Source organism: Ursus arctos, unplaced genomic scaffold (genome assembly GCF_023065955.2).
Source record: "Ursus arctos isolate Adak ecotype North America unplaced genomic scaffold, UrsArc2.0 scaffold_22, whole genome shotgun sequence".
Lineage (NCBI taxonomy): Eukaryota > Metazoa > Chordata > Mammalia > Carnivora > Ursidae > Ursus > Ursus arctos.
Genome location: NW_026622897.1, coordinates 5,362,275 through 5,388,314, shown reverse-complemented (window position 1 = coordinate 5,388,314; position 26,040 = coordinate 5,362,275). Strand labels below are relative to the sequence as shown.

Below are 26,040 nucleotides of genomic sequence, written 5' to 3'. Positions count from 1 at the left end.
CAAAGAACTGAAAACACTCACACGCATACCCATAAACCTATGTGCACTGCAGCATTATCCACAATAGCCAAAGACGGGACACAAGTGCTCATCAACAGCAAACAGACTGTAGTGTACACACACACACACACCACAACGGAATACTATTCAGCCATACATAAGAACGAGGTTCTGATACATGATTCACGTACGCAGGATGAACCCTGAAGACGTTATGCCGAGTGAAACAAGCCAGACACAAACAACCAATATTTTATAATTACACTTATTTGAAATATCTACAATAGGCAAAGTCACAGAGACAAGAAATAGATTACAGGTTATCAGGAGCTGAAGGGAAGGAGAAATGTAGAGTTATTGTTTAATGTGTATAGTGGTTCTGTCTGAGGTAATGAGACAGTTCTGGAAATAGGTGATGGTGATGGTTGTGCAACACTGTGAACATAATTAGTATCACTGAACTGGACACTTAAAATGGTTAAAATAACAAATTTTATATGTTACATATTTTACCATAATACAGAAACTTTAAAAAAAAACTTAAGTGAACGTGGGTCGCCTGGGTGGCTCAGTCAGTTAAGCGTCTGCCATTGGCTCAGGTCATGATCCTGGGGTCCTAGGATCAAACCCCATATCGGGCTCCCCGCTCAGTGTGGAGCCTGCTTCTCCCTCTCCCTCTGCTCCTCCCCCCTGCTTGCTCGCTCTTTCCTGCTCTGTCTCTCTCTCAAATAAATAAATAAATAAATAAAATCTTTTTAAAAAATTCAGTGAATGAAAATAAAGACTGAATAACTATATATACATGATTCAAATTAAAATAAAAATAGGATATTAATAAAAATATGACAAAACAAAATGGAAAAAGATATTCTTTGCGTGCTCTAAGAACTCACATTTGAAGGCAATGTTATGTAGTAATCAGAAACAAACAGTAGAAACACCATCAAAATTAATGGAAAGGAATAAAGATACTTAAACTGAATATACACCCAAAATCTACAGTAACTGTGATACTGTGATTTATAGTAAGTAATATAATATGGTCTTCATCCCTGTTCCTGGCATAAAGCTCCTAAAACTCTAGGAACACCAGTTATGAGGGCAATAAAAGTGTCTCCAACTTCTGAAAGCACCTAGGTCACCTGAGGACGGGGGCTGGTTGCATGAACCAACCTTGTGATTAGAGGGTTGGAGTATCAGTCCCACTCCTCTGATCTTGGGAGGGGAGAAGGGCTGAAGGTTGCGTTCCAACAGCCAACAGCCAGTGATGTCATCAGCATGTCTCTGTAACGAGGCCCAAAACCCAAAAGGACCAGCTCTGGGAGCTTCCAGGTTGGTGACCCCGTGCAGACATGGGCAGAGTGGTGCCCCTGGAGAGGGCAGGGAAGCTCCAGCCCCTTTCCCGATACATCTCTTCCATCCGCCTGTGCCTGAGCTAAATTCTTTTGTAATAAACTGGTAATTTAGTCAGTAAACAGGTTTCCTGAGTTCTGCAAGGTTCCTGAGTTTCGCAAACGAATCAAACTCAAGGAAGAGAGTCACTGGAGAGTATAGGCCTGGCTGGTCAGAAGCACAGCTGATAATCTGGGCCAGTGACTGGCATCTGAAAGGAAGGAGAGGCAGAGTCTTGCAGCACTGGGCCCTCAATCGTGGGGTCTGACACTAATCAACTAAATATGACAGAACACCCAGCTGGTGTCTGGAGGATTCCCTGTATGTGTGTGTGTGAAACACCACCCTCCCCACACGCAGGAATTGGGGACCAGAACTGCCATAGTGACATAATATGTCAAACCATCTAAAATGCATTTATTTTAAAATGCTGACGACCCTTAGTACTTAGTATTTCTAGAGTTGGAGAAATAGTAATGCAATTTTTAAAAAATATTGGGTAGAGATATATATAAATATTAAAAAGCAAAATTAAGAAAGCAATACTCTCGCTTCTACCTTCTGAAACTAGATAAATTTTCAATTAAGGTAGAAAAAACTTACATATTTGTCTAAATATATTACGTACCTTCTGTTGATATAATGAATCAAAGTATAGATAACATCTCGAAGAACAAAGGCCCAAGCTCCTCCTAAGGCACTTTTAATATCTTTCAGTAATAAAGTAACAAACAGGTGATATATTTTAAGAATTCTGTGCTTTTTATAAACATTATTTGTCTCAGCAGCTTGCTCACATATGGCTAGAAGAATTTTCTGATAGGAATCCTAGAAAACAAACACAATGCATAAAAAACTTACCTAATCACGTATACTCAACTATAATAAATATATTTTATATTTAAAATAAATTACAGAATTTTGTTTTGGCTTGATATCAAAGGCAAATATTAGTCTTAAGAAAATTAGTATCTTCAACTGTTGTCAATTTATCTAGTTTTCAGATAGCAAACAGTAATTTTAAAAAATATATACTCCCCAAACCAATATATGACTGAAGTATCATGAAATTCAGGCCTCATATATGACATATTTCAATTAATATCGACAAGTAAAATACCAAGATATAAACTTATAAATGAGTGTTTTTAATTTATTCAGATGAGTTTTCACTTTTTTTTTTTTCTTTTTAAGATGTACTTACACAGGTTTTCTAGCTGAAAAAGAAGGAATTCTCTCTTCAGTTATAATAGTAACGTGTACTTACAGGGCTTTTGGAAAGAATTTCTAAAATGCTTTTAAGCTTGGTTTTATGGCAATTGCTGATATAGGCAAACGTTGCTTTAATCACATGTGATGGAAAATGAGGCGGATTAGGAGCAGGATCCAAATCCCTAAGAGTTACAGGAAACGGAAACAGTCCTTATTTTCAGAACAAAATTATTAAGAGAAAAAAAGATTCTGTTGAAGTTACAGAAAGAAAATTCAGATAATAACCCCACATTCTAAAATTACTCTCCCACTGAAAAACTAGGCTTTTAATAAAATCACAAATGGCTTATCACTTTCTATATGTTATCAGTCAGAATATCTAAATACCTTTATCCTCTAGGACTTCATTTTAAGTGATTTGCTTAAGAAATCTTTCATATGTTAATGGAAATTCTACCAATAAGCCTTCGTATCACTTCAGGTGTGAATTAAAGCTCTAGGCTCCTACTGCAAACACACTAATATTCTGAGACTGGCAATCAGGAACTCTTTATATCAAATGAATTTATCATGTGAAAGTACTTCGGTAAATATTACTACTTTTTCATACAGTGAGCCTGGTAAGGGTGCTCTCGTGTAGCTTACACAAGAAACACAGCACGTGCCTAAAAACTGAAATACACATTTGAAGGTGTCAACCAATAAACCTCCCAAGAAAATTCTGAAATTGCCGCGCATTCCCTCAGTCTGAAATACCCGTACCCTGAGAAGTCACACAGGTCCGTGCTTTGGCTGGTGCCTGCAGCTGCCGGCTCATGTAACGTCATCAATAACTCCACAACGATCTCCGGCAAATTACTAAGGAATAAATGATCAATCTGTAAGGATACAAAATTAAAATAACATTTAAGTTTTTATGCCTGTGACCTTTAAGACAGTTCAAGGGCTAATGTTATTGCATCATTTCCAAAATTAATCAGTGACTAACAAAGGAAACAGATAACCAAAGACCTAAGATGTGCAAGACACGGAGCTCACTCTTTCCAATATGCACCCAACTGTAGCCTGAGAGGAAGGTAAGGGAATCACACCAAACAAGACTCCCTTAATCTGACTCTTGTTTAATTTTAAGGATCAGGGACGCCTGGGTGGCTCAGTCTGTGAAGCATCTGCCCGGGGCTCAGTCATGATCTCAGGGTCCTGGGATCAAGTCCCGCCAAGGGGGAAGCCTGCTTCTCTCTCTCCCACCGCCTCTCCCCCCGGCTTGTACTCGGCTCTCACTCTCTCTTTCTCTCTCAAATAAATAAATAAAATCATTTTAAAAAATAATTGTAAAGAATCATTTTAATTGACTAAGGCTTCAGGTGTAGCACTGAATTCCTCAACCTAGTAATTTTCCTGCCAACCAAACTCCCCACTGACCTACACTGCTTCTCAATCTGCATTTCACTCTTATTTGGAAAAATCTATCTCATGTAACAATACTTTGCTAGTAAGAATTGCCTGTGGCTTTCCCTGCATGACTTTTCCCTAGATTTCTACTTGGCTGATATCCCAAAATCGGAGCCTAGCTGCTACCCACATTGCCCGTCATCAATAGTAAACTGAAATCCTCCCGGAGAGAAGCAGGTTCTCAACCATCCACCTCCCGTTACCTGCGGCCTCACACAGGACATAAATTCTCTAACTATAAACAAGGGGTCTGCTCCACTATACCTCACCCAAATGAATGGCAATCGTGGAGGCTTAAAGGTGGATCGATCAGCTCTCCACGGAAGGAATTACAGTGCTCTAAACTAAAAGGTAAATGGCTGATTTACTTGGTGCACAAGGAGATTTGAAAACACCCTTCCTCACAACAGAAACAGCTGAAAATGTGGCAAGAAAGAAATCGAATGTAAAGATCCTAGTCTTTCCCTCAGGCTCATACATCAGTCATTCAGGTCATCATTTCCAAGGTTTCAGCCCTTTTAAGAATCCAGCCTCATTTCAAAGTATATCTGGGATAAGGAAGGATAAACTGGCCATGTGTGTTTAATATCAGAGGAAACATTAATGCATTTCCTTACACATACATTGACAAGTGGCTTCATGAGTTTGGTATCATTCTACAACAAGCACGACTTGTAATGTTTAGCTAAGGGACATATAAACTATGCAGATGTCTAAGCACAGCTAACCAATGTTGCAACTGTTACTATTCCGGGCTGATAACTGACAACTGACAGATTTAGAGGCTCCCAGACTAATAATAGCTGTACCAGCACTTATGCACAGAACAGAATCTACAAGATTGATTCAGAGAAAGTGCATATTAGAGAACCAGAAAAAAAGCAAACGAAAAACTTAATGCCAAATGGAACTGAGACTAACAAGAATTTAGGTCTTTAACCAAGACGCGAAGAAATTATTATTCAAGTTTGCCTCTCTCCATTCTTCGCACTGATGTTTCAATCAGGCCTCAATGTAATTATTTTCCCCTCCTAGACTTACTCTAACTGCAAATTGCTATCTTTTAGTTTGAACATATTTTTTTTTAGAACATTTTATTTTTAAAGATTTTATTTATTTATTTATTTGTGTGAGAGAGAGAGCACAAGCAAGGAGAGCAGCAAGCAGAGGGAGAAGCAGGCTCCCCACTGAGCTGGGAGCCCAATGCAGGACTCAATCCCAGGACCCTGAGATCAGGACCTGAGCTGAAGGCAGACACTTAACCCACTGAGCCACCCAGGCGTCCCTAGTTTGAATACATTTTAAAAAGTAGTAAGACTAGGCCTACTTAGAAGCAGGGAGATGCCTATGAGGGGATAAAAGCAGGGTCTTTCATAATTCCATAACCTTTGGAGCACCAACATTCTGTTCCAACTGTCTTTTGAGAAAGGAGCTCCTCATTTCCCTCCATATTGACTTAGAACTAGCTCTGACTGGCAGTGGTCTACCTAGGCGAGTGAGAAACTCCGTGCTCCATTCTTGGTTCAATACAGTAACTGGGCAAACAAAAAGTCTCTAGAAGTTTATCCAATTGTAATTTTAACATCAGCCAACCTTGGTTAGTCATCCCTTACTTACATCAAAAAAAAAAAAAAAAACAAAAACTTGAGAGTAACCAATATTCTTTCACCTTAAAAAAAGTTTATGTAAGTTCCCTCAAATAATTTTGGATGTGTCTAAATTACTACAAAACAAACAGAAGTTGTTAGATTCTTTTTCACTTAACCCCATCTTTTATCAAATGGGAAAAAAGAAAAAAGTAAAAAATCCTACTTTCAGAGTACTTATAGCAGAGAAGACCGATAAAAAATGAACATGATTCATAAGTAAATTATTACATGTAGTCAGTCTCATGGAAAAAAGAAAGAGCAGGGCATGAGAACTTGAGATCATACTTCTTGAAAAGTAAAGAGGAACACTTTCTATACACTGTTCAGTACTGCTTGAATTTAACATCGGTTTGCATTCATTTATCACTGCCAATTAGAATAAATTTTAAGGGGGAACAAATTGAGCAATTTTCAAGTGGACACAGGTGGAATATACTTGGTATTTAAGCTAAGTTTGTTGGTTTAATTAAGATAGACAAGTCTTTAGAGTTATCAGCATTAAATATGAAACTTTTATCTAGGTTTGCTAAAGGTCAAATAAGCTCGTATTAACCCCGTTGTAATTTTTTAGCAAAAGGATGACTTAAAATGATGATTAATTTTCTGTCTCAAAGTTTTCATGGGTAACGGGTAAGATAGTCTTTGGTAACCTAAGACTTTAAAGTTTTGCTTGGATAATAAATGGCACTGAATTCACTGGACATCTAGGTCTTTTACAAATGAAATAAGATACTAACGCATTGATTTACCTACTTACTTATTGAAGGTAGGTTTGTGTTTTTGGCTTCTTATTGCAGGGAAACAAAGAATATTTGAGTGTTTGAAAATATGCTTTGTGGTTAATAAATTCATAAAGTTGCCACCACTGTCTGGTCTGACAGTTCACAATTAAGTTTCTTTGTAGTCTTCACTGGAGACCAAGGTTTCTAAGAGTTAAAATTCTTCTGCTAAATATAATTAAGATTGACGGAAAATAAGCGAAACAACTTTGAATGAAAAAGCTGTAGAAGGTTTATGACGGGAAATTTTTGAAACAGAACTTTATATGTGGTCAGGACTAAAGTTGAAACAGATGGATATTAAAAGTACATCGGTATAAGATTGAAATTTTGCTTTATTCTCTGTTCAAAGACAGTTTTCTTGAATTGCTGGTTTGCACTTGATAAGAAAATGTATACTGCGGTTATCTTCTGTTGTCTGCCCCTGGAACAGTTTCTATGTTTTGTCTTCATCAAGTCTTTGATCACTTCGTTACAATTTCTAAATATTAAAGGAGCCAAGTTTTGCTAATAACTATATAACCCTACACATGTGCCTTTGGAATTTCTTTCTGCCACCTTGGTTAAATAAATAATTACGTTTTAAACTTTGTAATGATCTATAATCCACTACTCAGGCATGTGATTTATAACTTTCTAAGGTCTTTTAATAAACCTCTCAGTACTTAAATTGTAAATGAAGTCTCTAGCTCATTAGGCCTTTTTATTTGGTATGTTAAGTTACTCTGGAAGCACTGTTTAACAAATAATGATCAGCCTTAGGTTATGTTTGGGTAAATACTGTAACTGTTCTAGAGAATATATGTAACTCCTGAAGTTTTAATGTTTTGGTAATAAGGTCATCACTTGATGCTCTAATTATTAGGTGTTAGGTTTCACAGAAGTAACTGGATGTCCTTGCCAGCTATATGGTAACCTCTCATCAGATTTTTTTCTTAAGATTTTATTTATTTATTTGACAGAGAGAGAGACAGCCAGCAAGAGAGGGAACACAAGCAGGGGGAGTGGGAGAGGAAGAAGCAGGCCTCCCGGGGGGGAGCCCGAAGCAGGGCTCGATCCCAGGACCCTGGGATCACGCCCTGAGCCGAAGGCAGATGCTTAACAACTGAACCACCCACGCGTCCCTCTCATCAGATCTTTAACCACATCCATTTTGGAGTCTTTTCTCATTTACAATCATTCTTATTCTCTTGCAACATGTGTTTCATCTTCAAGGAGATTCATAAAAAGGGCTTTTGACAAATACAGGTTTTTGATATCTTTAAGATCCTAAAACTAAAATTGGTAGAATTTCCAGAACTAACTAAAAAGCTGCATTCAAAATGCACAAGAATTAGTAATGTGGATGATTTTTCTAACTCTTGTTTGAAACATTGCTGGTTCCTGGGGCACCTGGGTGGCTCAGTGGGTTAAGCGGCTGCCTTGGCTCAGGTCATGACCTCAGGGTCCAGCAGGAGTTGGGCTCCCTGCTTAGCAGACAGTCTGCTTCTCCCTTTGCCCCTCCCCTCACTTGTGGGCAGGAGCGTGCGCTCTCTCTCTCAAATAAATAAAATCTTTATTTTTTTTATTTTTATTTTTTTAAGGATTTTATTTATTTATTTAACAGAGAGAGACAGCCAGCGAGACAGGGAACACAAGCAGGGGGAGTGGGAGAGGAAGAAGCAGGCTCCTAGTGGAGGCCTGATGTGGGGCTGGATCCCAGAGCACCGGGATCACGCCCTGAGCCGAAGGCAGACGCTTAACAACTGCGCCACCCAGGCGCCCCATCAAATAAATAAAATCTTTAAAAAAAACAGAACAAAACAAAACATTGCTGGTTCTCTAATGTTTACTCTACCAGATTAAAGGACCTTTCCTTGAAGATATCTACGACTTACAGAAATGTAATAAAGTATTTATTTGTAAACAAACTGAAGCATTTAACTTTTCTTTCTACCTGAACCCTCTGAAATTCAGAAACTCCCAGTAAGCATTCTTTACTACAGGGCAATCACAGTCATTTGCATTAAGTTCAAGAAGAATCTGTTCTCCTTCCAAGAGGACACCATTGGAAATACTGGTTATTTTACCAAGGCTTTAACTGGAATGTCATATTTGAGAGACATGCATAGACTCAGATATGACCAGACAGCTTTAAGGAACTAAGGTTGACTTTATGAAACCTGGAGCCATAAAGCCCCGTGGAAGTGTTGGCCTGACACCTTGCTTACAGGGTTCCCAGCAGCCTTACCAGGTGAGTAAAGAATGTCACTCCCTGGCAGGTGCAGGAACCTAAGGCTACTTTGGGGACCTCGAGAAGAGGTATTCAGCCAAATCTACAGGTATTGCAGGCATGTCTGATGGCAAGAACTTCGCTTGGCTTCTGGCTTATAGAGGCTACTAGAAGTTCAATCGAGATCCCTTATAAAAATAAGCTCCAGGAAAGCAGATTCTAAAAGATCTACGTGATCAATCAGTACTCTGGCTTATGTAAATTATTAGGACAATTCTGTTAAAATAGGAACTTGTTTTACAATCGAATTAGCCTTCATTTGGCTATCTCTGATTAAAAACGAGGGTTGTTATAAAGTGTTTCAACAACACATCTTTGAAGATATTAGATTTTAAGCACTTGAGACTCAACACCGGGTTTCTAATTTGCTCTAACCATTAAACTATATTTTTTCTTTTGCTTCTATAAAGGTGCCTCTTATTAATTACCTAATTGTTTGCAAAACAAAAGAGTATATGATGGCTAACACCACTTGCTAATCCATTAAGGCCTCAAATAACTCTGAAAATGGCATTAAGATAATTTCATTGCTGCACAAGGTGAAACAAGTCCTAGCATAAAAACAGAATGTGGTGTATATACTCCAGATGTCATCAAAATGTAACAGGAGTGCTCAAAGCAACACTTTACATCTCTCACTTTCCTTTAGTGATTGGTTGAAGCTTGTGGACTGGAGGACAACTATGGCCAACTACCAAAGGTCTTTTATTCAGGCTTCTCTTTTTCATAATATTAACATTATTTTGTTGCCATTGCTGGTGCCGTGACTCCTTCGCTGCCATAACTTCCAGCTGACAGACGATCGTTTCTACTCAAGGAGGCTCATAAATGTTGTCTACCTTGGATTGGCGGCCTTTGCCTTTGGTAACTCCAATGTATAAATTTCCCACTTGGGGCGTCTGATGGCTCAGTTAGTTACGTGTCAGACTCTTGATTTCAGCTCAAGAGTCATGATCTCAGGGGTGTGAGATCGAGCCCCCCACTGGACTCTGTGCTCAGCAGGGAGTCTACTTGAGATTCTCTCTCCCTCTGCCCCTCCCCCCACTCACGCTCTCTTTCAAATAAATAAATTAAATCTTAAAAAAAAAAAAATTTCCCCACCTAACCAATGTTAACCCATAGGTAGAGACATCTCTAAGCCCCTATTTAGGAGGAAGAAGTTATAGGAGATAAGACCTTCTACCCCCAGCAACCCTAACGATTTAAGGGTCAAAACTGTTCAGGGGGAATGATGTGGGAAACAAAGACAGAAGGAAATGTAGACAAAACTAAACTTCCTTTTAACCTGCAGCCCAATGACAAATACTTGAGATAGGCAGAGTATAACATTCCTGCAGGAAACTCCCAACTGTCTTAACGTTAATGCCTTGCTAAAGGGAAAAACAACCTTAGCTGACAACAGCCAGGCCTCCCCAGGTCTTCTTTAGCATATGAAAATCCTTTTGGAACTTCACTTTGTCTTTACTCCCCCTCAACCGTAAAGTATATAATTAGTTGCTCCTCACAATCCCGGGGCAGCAGCTCTTTTGGCCCACAGGTCCTGTCTCCATGCTTTAATAAAACCACCTTTTTGCAGACCCCCAAAAAAATTAATTAAAAAAAATTTAAAGGAAAAGTCAATAAAATAATTCCAAAGGTTTTTTAAAATTTGATTCAAAACATTTCATTTAAAAGCCAATCAAAAGAGAGAACACTGCAGTAACAGCAACAATAAAAAAACTCACGGATCGCCTACGCTAGACAGGGATTACTACATATTAAGTTTCACTGCACAAGTGATGATGAGTAGTCTTAAAACTTTAAAGTTATATCTCCAATGAATTAGGGGATGATAAGGATGGGGAGCCTGGCTGGCTCAGTTGGTAGAGCATGCGACCCTTGATTTAGGGATCATGAGTTCAAGCCCCACGTTGGACCTGGAGCCCACTTTAAAAAAAAAAAAAGAAAGAAAAGAAAAGAAAAAAAGGAAAGACTTAGAGGATAAGTAGGTAAAAGTGAAGCCATACCTGTTTTCCTAGTAAATTTTCATCTTTAAGCATATCGTAGACTTTGGTAGCAGTCTCTCTCTGCTGTGCCATCCCACTGTCTCCCGTACCCTCGTAGGCGAAGTAAGGAAGAATATTTACAAGAATCTTTGGAAAGCAATGTGTTAGAAGACTTTTCCAATCCTCTTCGATCTGATTAGCAATGGACTTCACCTCATCAAAACGACTTCTAATCACTAGATGTGGGATCAAAACCTTGTAACATGATCTGAAAATATAAAATTTTGAAATATATCTTATATATAACTTCTCATAATCAAATTTTAAAATATAGCTTTTAAAATAATAAAATGCTTTACTTAAGCATTAGAGTGTCATTTTATCTAGATCATTAAGCATTCTTAATTCTGTAAGTGGAGAAATGAAGTTAAATAGATTCTAAATAATCAAATACAAGAAACAGATCTGAGAACAGACCACCCTCATTCCATGATCAAAAAAAGTGTGAACTGAATTTATTTCTTCTGCATAACCGACTGATGCAAAAATCACTTCATTTATGTAAAATGAAATGTGAAAGAAATTTACAAATTCAAACTACCAATGTAAATACTGTTATTGCCAAAATGAAAGAACAAAGGCCACCAAACAATCATGAACTGTTTTCCCATCATCCTGATACCTAAACATTATTCTTTAGTTGTTCCAAACCTCTCCGTTTTCAAAATTTTCTTCTCAAGAGTTTGGAGTTAGCAAAATAAATATTTTTACATTAAAGTTTAAATCTAATAAAAACAATGACAAATGGTCCATAGCCAAGCAACAGCAAGGACAGTTTATCTTTGATTTGTCATAGGGAAGATTATCAAACATTAAAGCTGAAAGAGCCCTTAAAGACCTGTGTAATTCCCTTAGCGTATACACTGAAAAACCAAGGCCCAGGGGCTGTTTCCATGGCTTGCCCAAACTCACATAGCTCATTACTGGCACAGCTGGGACTGGATCCTAAGTCTAGTGATTCCTTTCTATACACTTCGATTCAAACAAGCAGCCCTGCAGCTCCTACTACACAGCCTCCTAGCTCCATGTGTGTGTGTGTATGTGTGTGTGTATGTAAGGTGGGGGGAGGGGGCTGCCAAACACTTCCATCTTATTTTAAAATGAACGTATCTCATATGTGCCATATGAAACAGACCTACCTATAGAAATCCTCAACGGTTGTGTAGTTTAGTAAAATAAAAGGAAAAGAATATAAGCTATGTTCAGTATCTTGAAGATTTAGCCATTCCAAAACCAGATAATCCAAATGAGAAGCCATAAAGTCTTCTAAACGTCTGTATCCAAAAGTTTCAGAAACTTTCCCTAAAACCTGCGCAAACCAGAAAGAAGTCAATGCTTTAAGAAACCAATGAAAAAATAAATCACTTAAATCCTTTTATTTACAGTATAACTTTGAAGCAATCACTCAACCATTCTATTGCTTGATTTTCTCATCTAGGAGAAGGGGATAATAAAAGTACCTAGACTTCAGAAAGACTAAATGAAAAAACCGTATTTAGCATAATTAGCACCGAGCATGGCACACAGCAAACACTTATTAATAAATGTTAAATGAATAGAAATGGAAAAATATATTGCAATGTTCAATCTTTCATTATATTTCAAAGGAAGGTCTCAAGTAAAATAGTAATTCTTCTCAGTCCTAAGTCTAAGTGAGAAAAATCCAACCACTATAATCCACTTATAATATTAGGTAATATAGGAGAGCCTGGGTGGCTCAGTCGGTTAAGCACCTGACTCTTGATTTTGGCTCAGGTCATGATCTCAGGGTTATGAGATGGAGACCCAAGTCAGGCTCTGCACTGGGTGGGGGCGGGGGGGAGGCAGGAAGGAGGTTTCCTTGGGATTCTCTTCTCCTCTCCCTCTACCCCTCTCCTACTAAGATAAATAAATCCTTAAAAAATAATAATTTGGTAGTGTAGTAGTACACTTAAAAAAAAAAACATTTTAGTATGGAGAGGTAAAAGATTAGCTTGTGTAAGACTGATTACCTACAGGTTGGCCTACTATTCAGTTCATGAAAATCATGCTGGTAGAATCCTGAATGCTCTATCGGTGATCTATCACTCGTTCATCACATGAACATCTGCAATGGAAAGGTCTGGAACTTTCCAAGGTGGTGGAACAGGGCAGAGGCAAACGATTCTACAATACTGTGCTGATGCCCCTGCACGACTGGACCCAAGTGTTCCTTCCCTAGTCGTGCAGATTAAATGTTTCACAGCTCTAGGATTTGACTTCTGCCCTGCTCGATCCCAAGGTTGTAACCCAGAATCTATCAGGGAAAACACTTGCTACTGCTCTTTTCTCCATGTGTTTTCCTCAATAAAAGCAATTCCAGGGGGCATGGGCTGGATGAGATGTCATTCATCCCTGCTAGTTCAATGAATACTCTGTGAAATACTTAATATAAAAAGTGATACTCCATCCAAATAAACATACACTAAAGAGTTACTACTTTCCAATATTCCCAATCTAAAAAATAAAACTGTCTCCAAGTCTTCACCAAGTGTCACTTTAAAATAAGCTTTAACTTTTTAAATTATTTAAAAGTTACCGAAGGAGAATAAAAATTATTCATCCACATGTACCTTTTTAACGAGGTGAGGCTCTAATCCGTTCTCTTTCACAGACTTGCACAGCGCAAACAAAGCCTGTTTTTCACAGACTGGGCTACAGCATAAAACCACAGCTATCGTCATCAGTAAAACAGATTTTCTGTTATAAATCTCATCCAAAAGTTCAGGGTTCTCAGCTCCGTGGGACTTGAAAAGAATTTTAAAAATAATAATATAATGTAAATATATAAACATTACAGATAAACCAGTCAGTCTAAAATCAATGTACCCATTATAACATCTAATAAGCAGCCACTGAGCAGTGTTAAATCCCACAATGATGGAGTCAAGGGCAGAGATATGAGAAAATATCAAAGTTTCTGGAGTGGGACAACGGTTTTTGGTAAGATCTTATGGAATTCACAAGCCTTTCAGTGAAGTACAAAGCACTTAAGAAAACAAGAAAGAACCTGCAAGAAGGACGACGTGATGGTTATCAGAGGGGAGATGTGAAGACGGGCTAAGCAGGTGATGGGACTGAGGAGGGCACTTCTTATGATGAGCACTGGGGGGATGTGTGGAAGTGCTGAGTCACTGTTCTGTGCACCTGAAACTAATGTAACACTGTACATTACCTGGTACTAAAACAAAACCTTAAATTTAAAAATTGCAAGAAGGTGAGAATGATGAAAAGCTCCTTTTCCATGATCAAGTATACATCCTAAGATGCTTTCATTATCTTTATTATTTGATAGCTCTTTATACTTTAAAATATACTGTCACGTGTATTGTCAAAAGTAAAATCATGCAACTAGGCAAAATAATACAAGCTTCTAATTTAATGACCAATCATGATAATATCCCCACAGATGTGAACATTTTTTAACTAGCTATAACTGATAAAAGTTTCTCTGGGCACCTGGCTGGCTCGTCGGTGGAGCATGGGACTCTTGACCTTGGGGTTGTGGGTTCAAGCCCTGCATCAGATGTAGAGATTACTTAAAAATAAAATCTTAAAAAAAAAAAAAAAAGTTTCTCTTCACATTTTGAAAACTCTGCTATTCACTGATCCTACTTCTGTTTTTCTGGAACAAGGAAAAGTAAGCCAAATTCCTTTACTAAATGGCCACCACTGACATGTTTGAAGAGCGCTATGAGGTTCCCACAAAGTCAGCTCCCCCACCAACTCCTTAACAGACTCTAACATCCTAGTTAAAAATCTACTTTTCCTCAGAACCAAACCCAACAAGCTAGTTGCCCTCTATAATGTACGGAGGACCCCAGATTCTCTTTATTAACCTGTTCATGACAGTATGCTTCTATTAGTGATGTCTAAGACCGAATTTGCTTCTTTGGAACTATTATAATGTGGATTCATAGAATAGCTCTGAAGATGTAAAACTTCTTAGGACTTTTTACAAATGAATTTTTATCAGGTCAATATTTTGCTTTTTGCACAAGACAGGCTCATCTTAAAATGTATGATACACATCTCTATTAAGTTTTATATTATTCGTTCATTTTTCCAATCTATTGAAAATTTTTCTGAAATGCACATTCTTTAATGCAACTGTACTTTTCAGTTTAGTGCTATCACCAGTTAGACAACATTTAGTTAACCGTCTCACATACTTTTTACAAACACACCAAGCCATAAATAAGTAAATTTTTTAAAGATTTTATTTATTTATTTGACAGAGAGAGAGAGAGCACAAATAGGGGGAGTGGCAGGCAGAGAAAGAGGAAGAGGGAAAAGCAGGCTGCCTGCTGAGCAGGGAGTCTGAGAGGGGGCTCGGTCCCAGGACCCCAGCATCATGACCTGAGCCGAAGGCAGACACTTAACCAACTGAGCCACCCAGGAGCCCCAATAAGTGAATAATTTCTAACATTCTGATAATTGTGCCATTTAAGAAAAATATTATTCTAAAGGCACCTGGGTGGCTCAGTCGGTTAGGCATCCAACTCAGTTTTGGCTCAGGTTATGATCTCAGGGTTGTGAGATCAAGCTCCAACTTGGCCTGTACTCAGCGGGGCACCTGCTTGGGATTCTCTCTCCCTCTGCCCCCACAGCACCCCCCCCCCCACTCACACACGTGCACAAACTCCCTCTCAAATAAATAAAATCTTTTAAAAGTACATTATTCTACAAAGAACTATGGAAATCATAAGGTTCACTAAAAAAAACCAACATAATTTGATCTTCCTTATTAGAACACCGTTTTTAATCCATTTCCTCCACCACTACCTGTTCTCCAAATTAGCTTCTAATCAGCACTTATTAGAAATGATATTTTAAGAAGACTGAAGTCATATCAAGCAACTTTTCCAACCACAGAAGTATAATATAAACTACAAAAAGAAAAAAAGAGAAAAACACACACAGAGGCTGAACAGCATGCCACTAACAATCAATGGGTAAGTGAAGAAATCAAAGAGGAAATAAAAAAATACATGGAAACACAATAATCCAAAATCTTTGGGACATAGCAAAAGCAGTTCTAAGAGGAAAGTTTGTAGCAATACTCAAGAAAACAACAAAAGCCTCAAATAAGCAACCTAACTTCACACCAAATGGAACTAGAAAAAGAACAAACAAAGGCCAAAACTGGTAGAAGGAAGAAAATAAGAAAGATTAGAGAGGAAATAAATAAAAGACACACACACACACAAGACCAAAGGCTTTTTTGAAACCAAGGGCTGGTTCTTTGAAAAGATGAACAAAATTGATAAACCTTTATTTAGCCAGACTCATCAAGGGGGGGAAAAAAAAAAGACAGAAGACTCAAATAAATAAAATCAGAAATGAAAGAGGAGAAATAACAATCGACACCACAGAAGACGAAGGATTGTAGGAGATCACCATGAAAAATTACATGCCAACAAACTGGACAACCTAGAACAAATTTCTAGAAACATACAGTACCAAAACTGAATCAGGAAGAAATAGAAAACCTGAACAGGTTACTAGGAAGGAAACTGAATCAGTAATCAAAAAGCTCCCAACGAACAGAAGTCCAGGGCCAGATGGCTTCACACGTGAATTCTACCAAACATTTAAAGAAGAGATAATACCTATTTTTCTCAAACTACTCCAAAAAATAGAAGAGAAAGGAAAACTTCCAAATTTATTCTATGAGGCCAGCATTACCTCGATACCAATACCAGAGAGATGCCCCAAAAAACAAAGAAAACAGGCCAATATCCCTGATGAACACAGACGCAAAAATCGTCAACAATACCAAACTGAATTCAACAAGACATCAAAAAAGATCATTCATTGCAATCAAGGGGATTTATTCCAGGGATGCAAGGATGATTCAATATTCGCAAATCAATGTGATCATATTAACAAGAGGAAGAATAAAAACCATCTGATCCCTTCAATACATGCAAAAAACATTTGACAAAATACAACCTCCTTCATGATAAACACTCTAAACAAAGAGGGCTTAGAAGAAACAAACCACAACATAATAAAGGCCCTCTATGAAAAACTCACAGCTAAGATTATACTCAATGGTGAAAAACTGAAAGCATTTCCTCTAAGATCAGGAACAAATAAAGGATGTCCACTCTTGCTTCAAAACAGTACTGGAAGTCCTAGCTGCAGCCATCAGACAAAAAGTAAAAGGCATCCAAATCGGTATGGAGGAAGTAAAACTGTCACTGTTTACAGATGACATGATGCTACACATAGAAAATCCTAAAGACTCTATGCAAAAACTATCAGAACTCCTAAGTGTCAGCATACTGCTGCAGGATACAAAATTTATACACAGAAATCTGTTGCACTTTTTTAAGATTTTATTTATTTGACAGAGAGAGAGAGCACAAGCAGAGGTAACGGCAGGCAGAGGAAGAGGGAGAAGCATGCTCCCCGCTGAGCAGGGAGCCCAAAGCAGGACTCGATCTCAGGACCCCGAGATCATGACCTGAGCCAAAAGCAGACGCTTAACCGACTGAGATACCCAGGCGCCCCTCTGTTGCACTTTTATACACTAATAACGAAGTAGCAGCAAGAGAAATTAAGAAAACAATGCCATTTACTATGATACCAAAAAGAATGAAATACCTTGGAGTAAGTTTAACCAAGGAGGTGAAACACCTATACTCTGAAAATACAAGATACTGATGAAAGAAACTGAAGATGGCACAAAAACATGGAAATACGGATCGTGCTCTCAGACTGGAAGAAGGCTGTTAAAATGGCCACACTATTCAAAACAATCTACAGATTTAATGCAATTCCTATGAAAATACCAATAGCATTTTTCATAGAACTAAACAAATAATCTTATAAAATTTGTATGGGACCAGAAAAAGAACAAAACCAGAGGTATCACAATCCCAGATTCCAAGATACACTACACAGCTATGGTAATCAAAACAGTATGGTACTGGCATAAAAGAACGACACACAGATCAATGGAACAGAAAAAAAGGCCAGAAATAAACCCACACTAATATGGTCAATATACAATGGGAAACAAATAGTATCTTCAATAAATGGTACTGGGAAAACTGGACAGCTACCTGCCAAAAAATAAAATCAGACCACTTTCTTATACCATACACAAAAATAAACTCAAAATAGATTAAAGATCTAAATGTGAGGGGTGCCTGGGTGGCTCAGTCGGTTTGGCATCTGCTCAGGTCATGATCCAGGGTCCTGGGATCAAGCCCCGCCATTGGGCTTCCCTCCTTAGCAGGGAGTCTGCTTCTCCTTTTCCCTCTGCCTGCAGCTCCCCCTGCTTGTGCTTTCACTCTCTCTCTAATAAATAAATAAAATCTTAAAAAAAAAAATCTAAATGTGAGACCTGAAACCATAAAATTCCTAAAAGAAAACATAGGCAGTAATCTCTTGGACACTGACCTTAGCAACATTTTTCTGAATATGTCTCTTCAGGCAAAGAAAACTAAAGCAGAAATAAACTACTGGGATTCTACCAAAATAAAAAGCTTTTGCACACCAAAGGAAGCCATCAACAAAACTAAAAGGCAACTTACTGAATGAAAGAAGAAGAATGAAAGAAGACACTGATATAAAGAACTACAACTCAACACCCAAACACCAATTTTATTAAAAAATGGGCAGAGTACCTAAACATTTTTCCAAAAACATACAGTTGGTCAACAAGACACGTTATCTCCAGTGAAATGCAAATCAAAATGACAGTGAGATATCACCTTACACCTGTCAGAATGGCTGTACCAGGAAGACAAGAAATAACAAGTGCTGGGAGGATGTGAAAGAAAGGAAGGCCTCATGCACTGCTGGTGGGCATGCAAGCTGGGGCAGCCACTGAGGAAAACAGTATGGAGGTGCCTCAAAAAACTGAAAATGGAAATCCCTTATGACCCAATAATTTCACTACTGGGTACTTACTCAAACAAAAACACTAATTTGAAAGATACACGCATTCCTATGCAATATTTACGATACCCCAGTGATGGAAGTAACCCAAGTGTCCACTGACAAATGAATGGATACAGAAGAGGTGGGTGGCTGCGTATGTGTGCAGGTGTGTGTGTGAGATGGAATATCACTCAGCCATAAAAAAACGAGATCTTGACATCTGCAACAACATGGATGGACCTAGAGGTTATTATGCTAAGTGAAATAAGTCAGAAAAAGACACACATCATATGATTTCACTTACATGTGGAATCTAAGAAACAAAACAAATGAACGAGCAAAAAATCAGACTCTTAAATACAGAGAGCTGGTGGTTTTCAGAGGGGAGGTGGGTAGAGGGAATGGGTGAAATAGAGAATGGAGATTAAGAGGTACAACCTTCCATCTATAAAATAAATAAGTCACAGAGATGAAAAATACAGCATAGAGAATAAACTCAGTAATAATAACTGTAATAATGCCGTACGGTTACTGCACTTATCATGATGGGCACTAGGTAATGTACAGAAGTACTATGTTACACGCCTGAAACTAATGTAACACTGTAGGTTTAAAATTTCAATTAAAAAAAAAATTTTATTAAAAAAAGAATGCCATTTGTACTCCCATAGAAACCTAGTGAATTTTGTTTTTCCCACAAAAAATAGTACATATAAGTTAAACCAAAAGAAATTGCCATCATTAGATTAATTCTAACCAATTCCAATTAATTCACGCAGTTGTTTAAGTAACCTGGTGGATGCAAATTGTCTTAGGCCACACTGGTAAAGTAACAGATGGCATATTTATAAGAAGTATATGATAAAAGCAATCATGCATTGCTAAAATTACCACTTCTCTCATTCCTTCCTGAGCTTGCAAGTATGCATTTTCAAAAGCTGTTTGCTGAAGCTTCAGAGGAAGTGCTTTCAATAATGTGGATGAACCTCTGTGTTTCATATCCTGGAATAATCTTTAAAAAAAAAAAAAAAAAGGCAAAAAGTGAAAATTTTTTTACCATAAACATTATTTTCCAAAGTGTATTATGGGACACAAATAAATCACACTGTGAGATATACTAGCATAATGAGCCTTCTTTCAAAAAACCTAATGAAATCTAAGTCCATTTAAACAGGTTCACATCCACTGGTTAATATCGGGTCTTCAGAATATACTCCATTTTCTCCTAGAACCGAAAGGGTCCCAAAAAATCTTTTAGCTTACTGCCCAAACTTAAATAGTCCTGAACTCAAACTAGCCCATAAAGAAAAATTATCCTCTGATCAAACACCAAGCCTTAGACTCCTGTCCCCCTGCTCTAATTTTAAAACGTGATCTTGTCCCAGGGCGCCTGGGTGGCTCAGTTGGTTAAGCGTCCAACTCTTGATCTCAGCTCAGGTCTTGATCTCAGATCTTGAGTTCAAGCCCCGTGCTGGGGTCCACGCTGGGCACGGAGCCTACTTTAAAAAAAAAAAAAAATAGTGATCTTATCGTGCAAAGCGGCTAGCTTTATGCCTTGAAAACTATTTTTTTATGTGATGGAGAAGAGCTGACCAGTGCTCTCTGCATGATATCCTATCATATTTAAGGACAACTCTTCAACTAACTTTGTCCTTTATGCTTTTATAGTAACCAAAGCTTTTATACTTTTTGGTGTTCCTCTGATTCCTCCAGTGTCTCCAACAGCTCTTAAAACAGCCCAATATTAAATATCAACAATAACCAAAAAACAAACAAAAAAAATCCCAGCATGTCACTCTTAAATTTATACATTTTTTAAATCTTGAGAGGTTTTCCAAAGCCACCACTGCACTGCTCTCTTACATTTAACTGTGCTTTTCCATATTTCCAGATCTTTAGCTTCGGTGTGTCTTTTCCATCTTTTAAGGACTTGAAGTAAAGCTCACATTCATTAGCAACCCTTACAATGCAAGTCCTGAAAAGCATCCCATACCTGAGGGATGAGACATGATTCTGATTTGTGAAAAGACTACTGTCAGCACGTTCAACTGTGCACACGTTAGGTTTATCTAACACGTATGGTTACGTGGCTGCTGGGGCAATTTCTTTAGAGCAATCTTTCATTATTGATCACTTACATCTGAATAGTAAAGCTACTCAAATGATTTTCAGTTTTGGTGATTTTAAAGCATAATGTAAGTTCTTTTTTCAAACATTCATTTATTTTATAAATTACTGAACGCCTACCACATGCCATTATTGTTTTTGGTGCTAAGTATACAGCAATGAACAAAACAGAAAAAAAACCAATGCCTTCCAGCAGCTTATATTTAAGCTAGATGTGTTATATTTAAAACAGAACATTTCAAGTGGTCATACATGCTACTGAGAAAAATAAAGGAGAAAGGTGCATTACTTGTAGGGAGTGGGAAAGGCAGAGATAGGTTACAATTTAGATTTTAAAAATTACCCGGACAACCTGAGAAACATACAGTCCTAAGAAACATTGCTTCTTCAAGTACTCAAACATAAAGCAGGTCTCTATGCCAGAACTACTCCAGGGCCTAACTGTATGTTCGCTCATAGGAATATAATTGTAATTAGCACACTGTAAAACGTGCTCGTTTTCATTTTACAAACTCCTACAAAATCACAGTAATATCCAGACCTTCCACCCACCCCGTAAGTGGGAGTGGACACACCTCATTCAATTCTACCACTTACGGGCTGTATGGCAGTGAGCAAGTCACTTTCTCTCTCGAAGCCACTTTTCACTTACAAACTGGAGGAAATAACGGCACCTAAGTGACAGGACTGTCAGAAGTAAGAGCATCAGAGCCAGATACACAGTGTATACTCAGTAAACGCTGGCTCTTTTTCCCCGACAGCCGGTGAGCCGTGACTGCTACACGACATCCCAGACCCTTCATGAAGACAGGACCCATTACCTGTTGATTGACTCTGCAGCCAACATGCTAACTTGATGATGATTATCAGCAAGAAAATGTGGAAATACTTCATTTACAGGAAAGTCTTTCCCCATTACATTAAGAATAGCCCATTTTGAATAAGGATCTGTCTATGGGAAAAGAACAACTGGTGTTAAATACGAAATACTAAGAAAAATCACCCGTTAACAAAAAGAAACAAAGGCTACTTTAGAAATTTCAATGGAGACCTTACTAATAATTAACGTGGGATAACTCACCTCAAGCAAAGTTTTAAGGCACTTCACTAGTGCCATTCTTACAGAGAATGTGCATTTCCCCTCCTTTGCTAGGTGCCTGAAATAAAGTGTTTCAAACTCAAATAATTATTCCAGTAAAAGCTTGGTTTAAAAAAAAAAATTGGATATTACACTTATTCTAATTTCTGATTATTCTTATTCTTCCAAAATTTCTTTCCATACTAAATTTAATTCTCGTCACGTGGCATATGCCAGTCAATATTCTCAACATAAAAGAAGTTAGTTTGAAAATGAGTTAATTTCAGGGACGCCTGGGTGGCTCAGTCAGTTAAGCGTCTGCCTTCAGCTCAAGTCGTCCTGGGATTGAGCCCTGTGTCAGGCTCCCTGCTCAGCGGAGTCTGCTTCTCCCTCTCCTCCCCGCTCATGCTCTCTCTCTTGCTCACTATCTCTGACAAATAAATAAATAAAATCTTAAAAATAAAAAGGCGTTCATTTTAATGTATCTTATTTGTTTTACGCGATTATGCCTTATCTAGGGGCTATCATACTTCAGCTAACCATGTTATAAACTTGCTTTAAAAGGAAAACATTTGTGAAGTTTTGTTCTTATATCAGATTTCAAAACCACATTCTATACCGATTCAGAAGTCTTTATCAATCAAGTGGGTTGGAGGTTCTAACTTACATACATGTGCTCCTCTGTGAGTATCATCATGTCACACTGTGACTACATGCATAAAATACCCAGATGGTGACAAGGCCAATGTGTTCACTAGTTCTTCAAGCAATTAAGGAAGGAAACAGGGGCTACATTCTACTTTTGTTAACGACTATATATAGTTACATTCAAGAATTAGCATAAGTCACTAAAGTAGAAATGCAAAATTTGCAATTGTATCTAGAGAAGCAAAAGAAAATTAAGAACTCTGCAAAACACTCTGCACCTACCAGAATGCTCCAATCACCGTCAGAAACTGCCCTTGAGCATCCCTTGTGTTTTCAGCATCCATATCCCCTTGACACAGGTTCCTCACTACGTGAACAAAGTGGTTTAAAAGTGTTTTACAAACATCCTGGTCACGGCGATACAAAGAACACACATTGCTGCAATGGAAAAAGTTCAGCTTTGTAAGTATAACAGAACATAACAGTTGTTTTATAAATTTAAAGTGAACATAACACAGGGCTTTAATTTCTTACGAGAGTGGTTTTAGAAGTTCAACAACCTCTTCCATGGGCAAAGGATATTCTTCTCCAGGAAGCTCCTTTAAAAGCAGTAGATACTAAGATAATTGAAGAGAAAAAAATCATTTTTTTTTCATAAATCATTTGCTAAAGTATGTATGTAACCATAAATTCATTCATTAATGCATGCACACATACACACACGCACACAAAAAGACCAGTGAATTTTTTAAAGGAGGCAGTATAGTTAAAAAAAATAAAAGTCTGAAGTTAGAGCTGATTCAAATGCCGGCACTACGACCTGTTACTTGTGTGGTTAAAAACTTGCCACCCGAGGCTTTGTGCTCTCACCTATAAAATGGGGATAGAGCACATACCTGGCCAGATTACCGTGAGGGCTAAAGGAAATGAATGTTAAATGTGTAGCATTTATTTGTTGGAATTCCATAAATAGGTAGTTGTTATCACTGTTGGGGTTAAGAGCCTAAACAAGAATCTGAAACTACTGTTATGTCCCAACCCTCCAAAAATAATGCCTGGGGTAAGACTTCAATGGTCAAAAACTGTTCAGTGAATGAATTTTGCACAGGAGAGACAATTGTGGGCAGGGAAAAAGTCATAAATACCCTGAGTTATCTTCCTATAAAGCAAACTTGTAGGGGTCTCTATGCTCCTGTGGATACCAAGGAGCACTCAGCAACTACCAGGGATAATCACGGTAGTTACAACTAGGCAGTTTCTGAGAACTGCCAAATCCCTTTCTAGCTGTAGTAAGAAATCAGAAGATACTTTTTCCTATCATCTATGTGTAGAGAAATGCCTCAGATATTATAAAAGAAGACTAAACTGGACCATTTTAGTATTTGCCTTGTGAATCATACATGTGATATTACTGAGTGTCTTGAACTGACTTTAAGCACCAAAGCCTCAAGAAAAGCACACAGCCCTCCTCACTGGCCAGGGCTGGAGACTTGACTAGTATGCGAGGGTCAAAACCGGGGAATCAAACAGGGCTCAACCAAGCCCGTTTGCTGGGGTTGGTGGATCAACCAGCATGTTCACTGCAGCTGGAACATGACCAGGGATTCCACCAGGGACCCGACCTACAGGACTGCAAGAGGTTCTCACTAGGGAATCCCCTGGCATGTTTCCCAGCGCTAAGGAAACACAGGCATGTTTGCCAATTTGCTGGGTCTGGTGACATGACCATGGACTCACCCAGCACACAGGCTGAGCCAGAGGCTCGCCCTCAATGAGCACTGGTGCTGGGCAGAGGGGATGATGGCTTACACAGTCAGCAGGTACCTTACATATAAGAGTTCTGAGTGAACAAGTAACTGTATGGAAGGTAAGTGGGAAGCGAGCTTTCCCACTGTTGGAAAGGAGAGCTATAAATACGGAAAGATAAAAAAACAAATTCTACGATGTTGGACTGGAATTGAAGGTTTCATCTATCAGTAGATGGGACAGACTGATGGGGGTAGGGCAGGAGACAGATTCCTTTTCTAACATTCTCACCAATCCCTAAATCTAACTACAGGAAACAGAGAAACCTAAAGTGAGGGCTCCTAGAGAACAAGTGGCTGTACCATTTAAAAATACAAAGGTCAGGAAAGATAAGGAGAAACTAAAGAACCGCTCCAGGTTCAAAGAGACTGAAGAGACTTGACAACTAATTGCAATGATGCGATGTTAGTTTCCCGATTACACTGTGCTTATGCAGGAGAGCGTCACTGTTTCCGGCACGAAAACTGAAGTATGAGGGGCAACACGTCAGCCACTTAACCTCAAAATGGTTCAGAACAGAAGACGTGCGTGTGTGTGAGAGAGAGAGAAAGAAAGAGAGAGAGAGAGACGCACGCGTGCATGCAGAAAGAAAAAATGAAAAGGCAAATTTGGTAAAATGTTAACTGTTCCAGTAAATGAAGGGAAGAGAATTCCTGTAGTACTGTAACTTCACCGTCACTTTGAAAATACATCAAAAAATATTTAAAGCATATATTAACAAACTGGAATTTAAATAAAAACTTGGAAAGAAAAAAATAGTTAAAGCAAAAACTTTAAAGCAAATAAACTAAGGTCAAGGCAAGATTCAGAGTTCAACTACAAGATTATGTATTATTTTTACATCAGAGTCTGTGTTTCTTAGCCTACTTTGCAATAATTTATAATAATTAATTATACCTCAAGATAACAAATCTATCCAAAGTCCATGCAAGTTTTAATATTTCAGTATCCACTTAAAATTTTCTCACAGTACATTAAAAGAAAAAATGTATTTTATAACTGGCTTCAGACTCATACCTCAAGGAAGCGATTTCAAGCCATCAACAGTACTACATGATTTATATGTCAGTCTGCTACATTCACCCAGCAACGACAGACAGACTGAAGATATGTCACCTTCCCGTAACTCACCATGTGTAGGTGGAGGGATTTAGTAGGGTCTAGCATGCTAGTATCAATTAACATTAACAACTTCCTCCGAATGTCCGCTGCTCTAAATGACACAGGACTGGTCTGAGCTGTAGTTACGCACACACACAAGAACTTGAGCATGTCTAAAAAGAGCAGATCTTGCTTTGACAGATGTTCTTCAGCTAAAGGATTCATGGCACCTGAAAATAAAAAGCACTTATTAAAACTAAGAGAGGGATACAGCAAACACATATATTGAACATTACCTCAAATATCCTCCTGTCTATGAAAAAAAAAGAGAGAGGGAGAGAAATAAAAGTATATGGAAAGCAAAATTATGGTGAAACTGATTACACACTAAAAGCTTCAAAATTCTTCATGAAAAGTTACCCTAGGATTCTGTCATCAAGAAATAATCTATGGGAAAATCTATACAAATTCATTACAATACTGATAATTATAGAGAAATAAAAAGGAATCTAAGTTTCTGACAAAAAAGAATGATCAAATGAATTATGATACATATGTTAACTGG

At 38.1% G+C, this 26,040-nt stretch overlaps 1 protein-coding gene across 3 annotated transcripts in view; it reads right to left on the bottom strand.

The window, feature by feature from the left end:
- The window catches only part of ATM (ATM serine/threonine kinase), a 125,167-nt gene that overhangs the window by 64,669 nt on the left and 34,458 nt on the right, over positions 1-26,040 (bottom strand). For 2 of the 3 annotated variants that reach the window (XM_048217204.2, XM_026505820.4), the window contains exons 20-31: positions 25,506-25,705; positions 23,103-23,185; positions 22,851-23,006; positions 21,924-21,999; positions 21,664-21,794; positions 19,607-19,727; positions 13,393-13,566; positions 11,941-12,110; positions 10,763-11,009; positions 3,367-3,482; positions 2,660-2,786; positions 2,021-2,220 (exon numbers count right to left, since the gene is read on the bottom strand). In XM_048217204.2, the coding sequence (XP_048073161.2) occupies positions 2,021-2,220; positions 2,660-2,786; positions 3,367-3,482; positions 10,763-11,009; positions 11,941-12,110; positions 13,393-13,566; positions 19,607-19,727; positions 21,664-21,794; positions 21,924-21,999; positions 22,851-23,006; positions 23,103-23,185; positions 25,506-25,705 (1,801 nt within the window). Of the gene's footprint in view, positions 1-2,020; positions 2,221-2,659; positions 2,787-3,366; positions 3,483-10,762; positions 11,010-11,940; positions 12,111-13,392; positions 13,567-19,606; positions 19,728-21,663; positions 21,795-21,923; positions 22,000-22,850; positions 23,007-23,102; positions 23,186-25,505; positions 25,706-26,040 lie in introns of those variants that run through there. The other variant, XM_048217207.2, reaches the window with a different exon arrangement.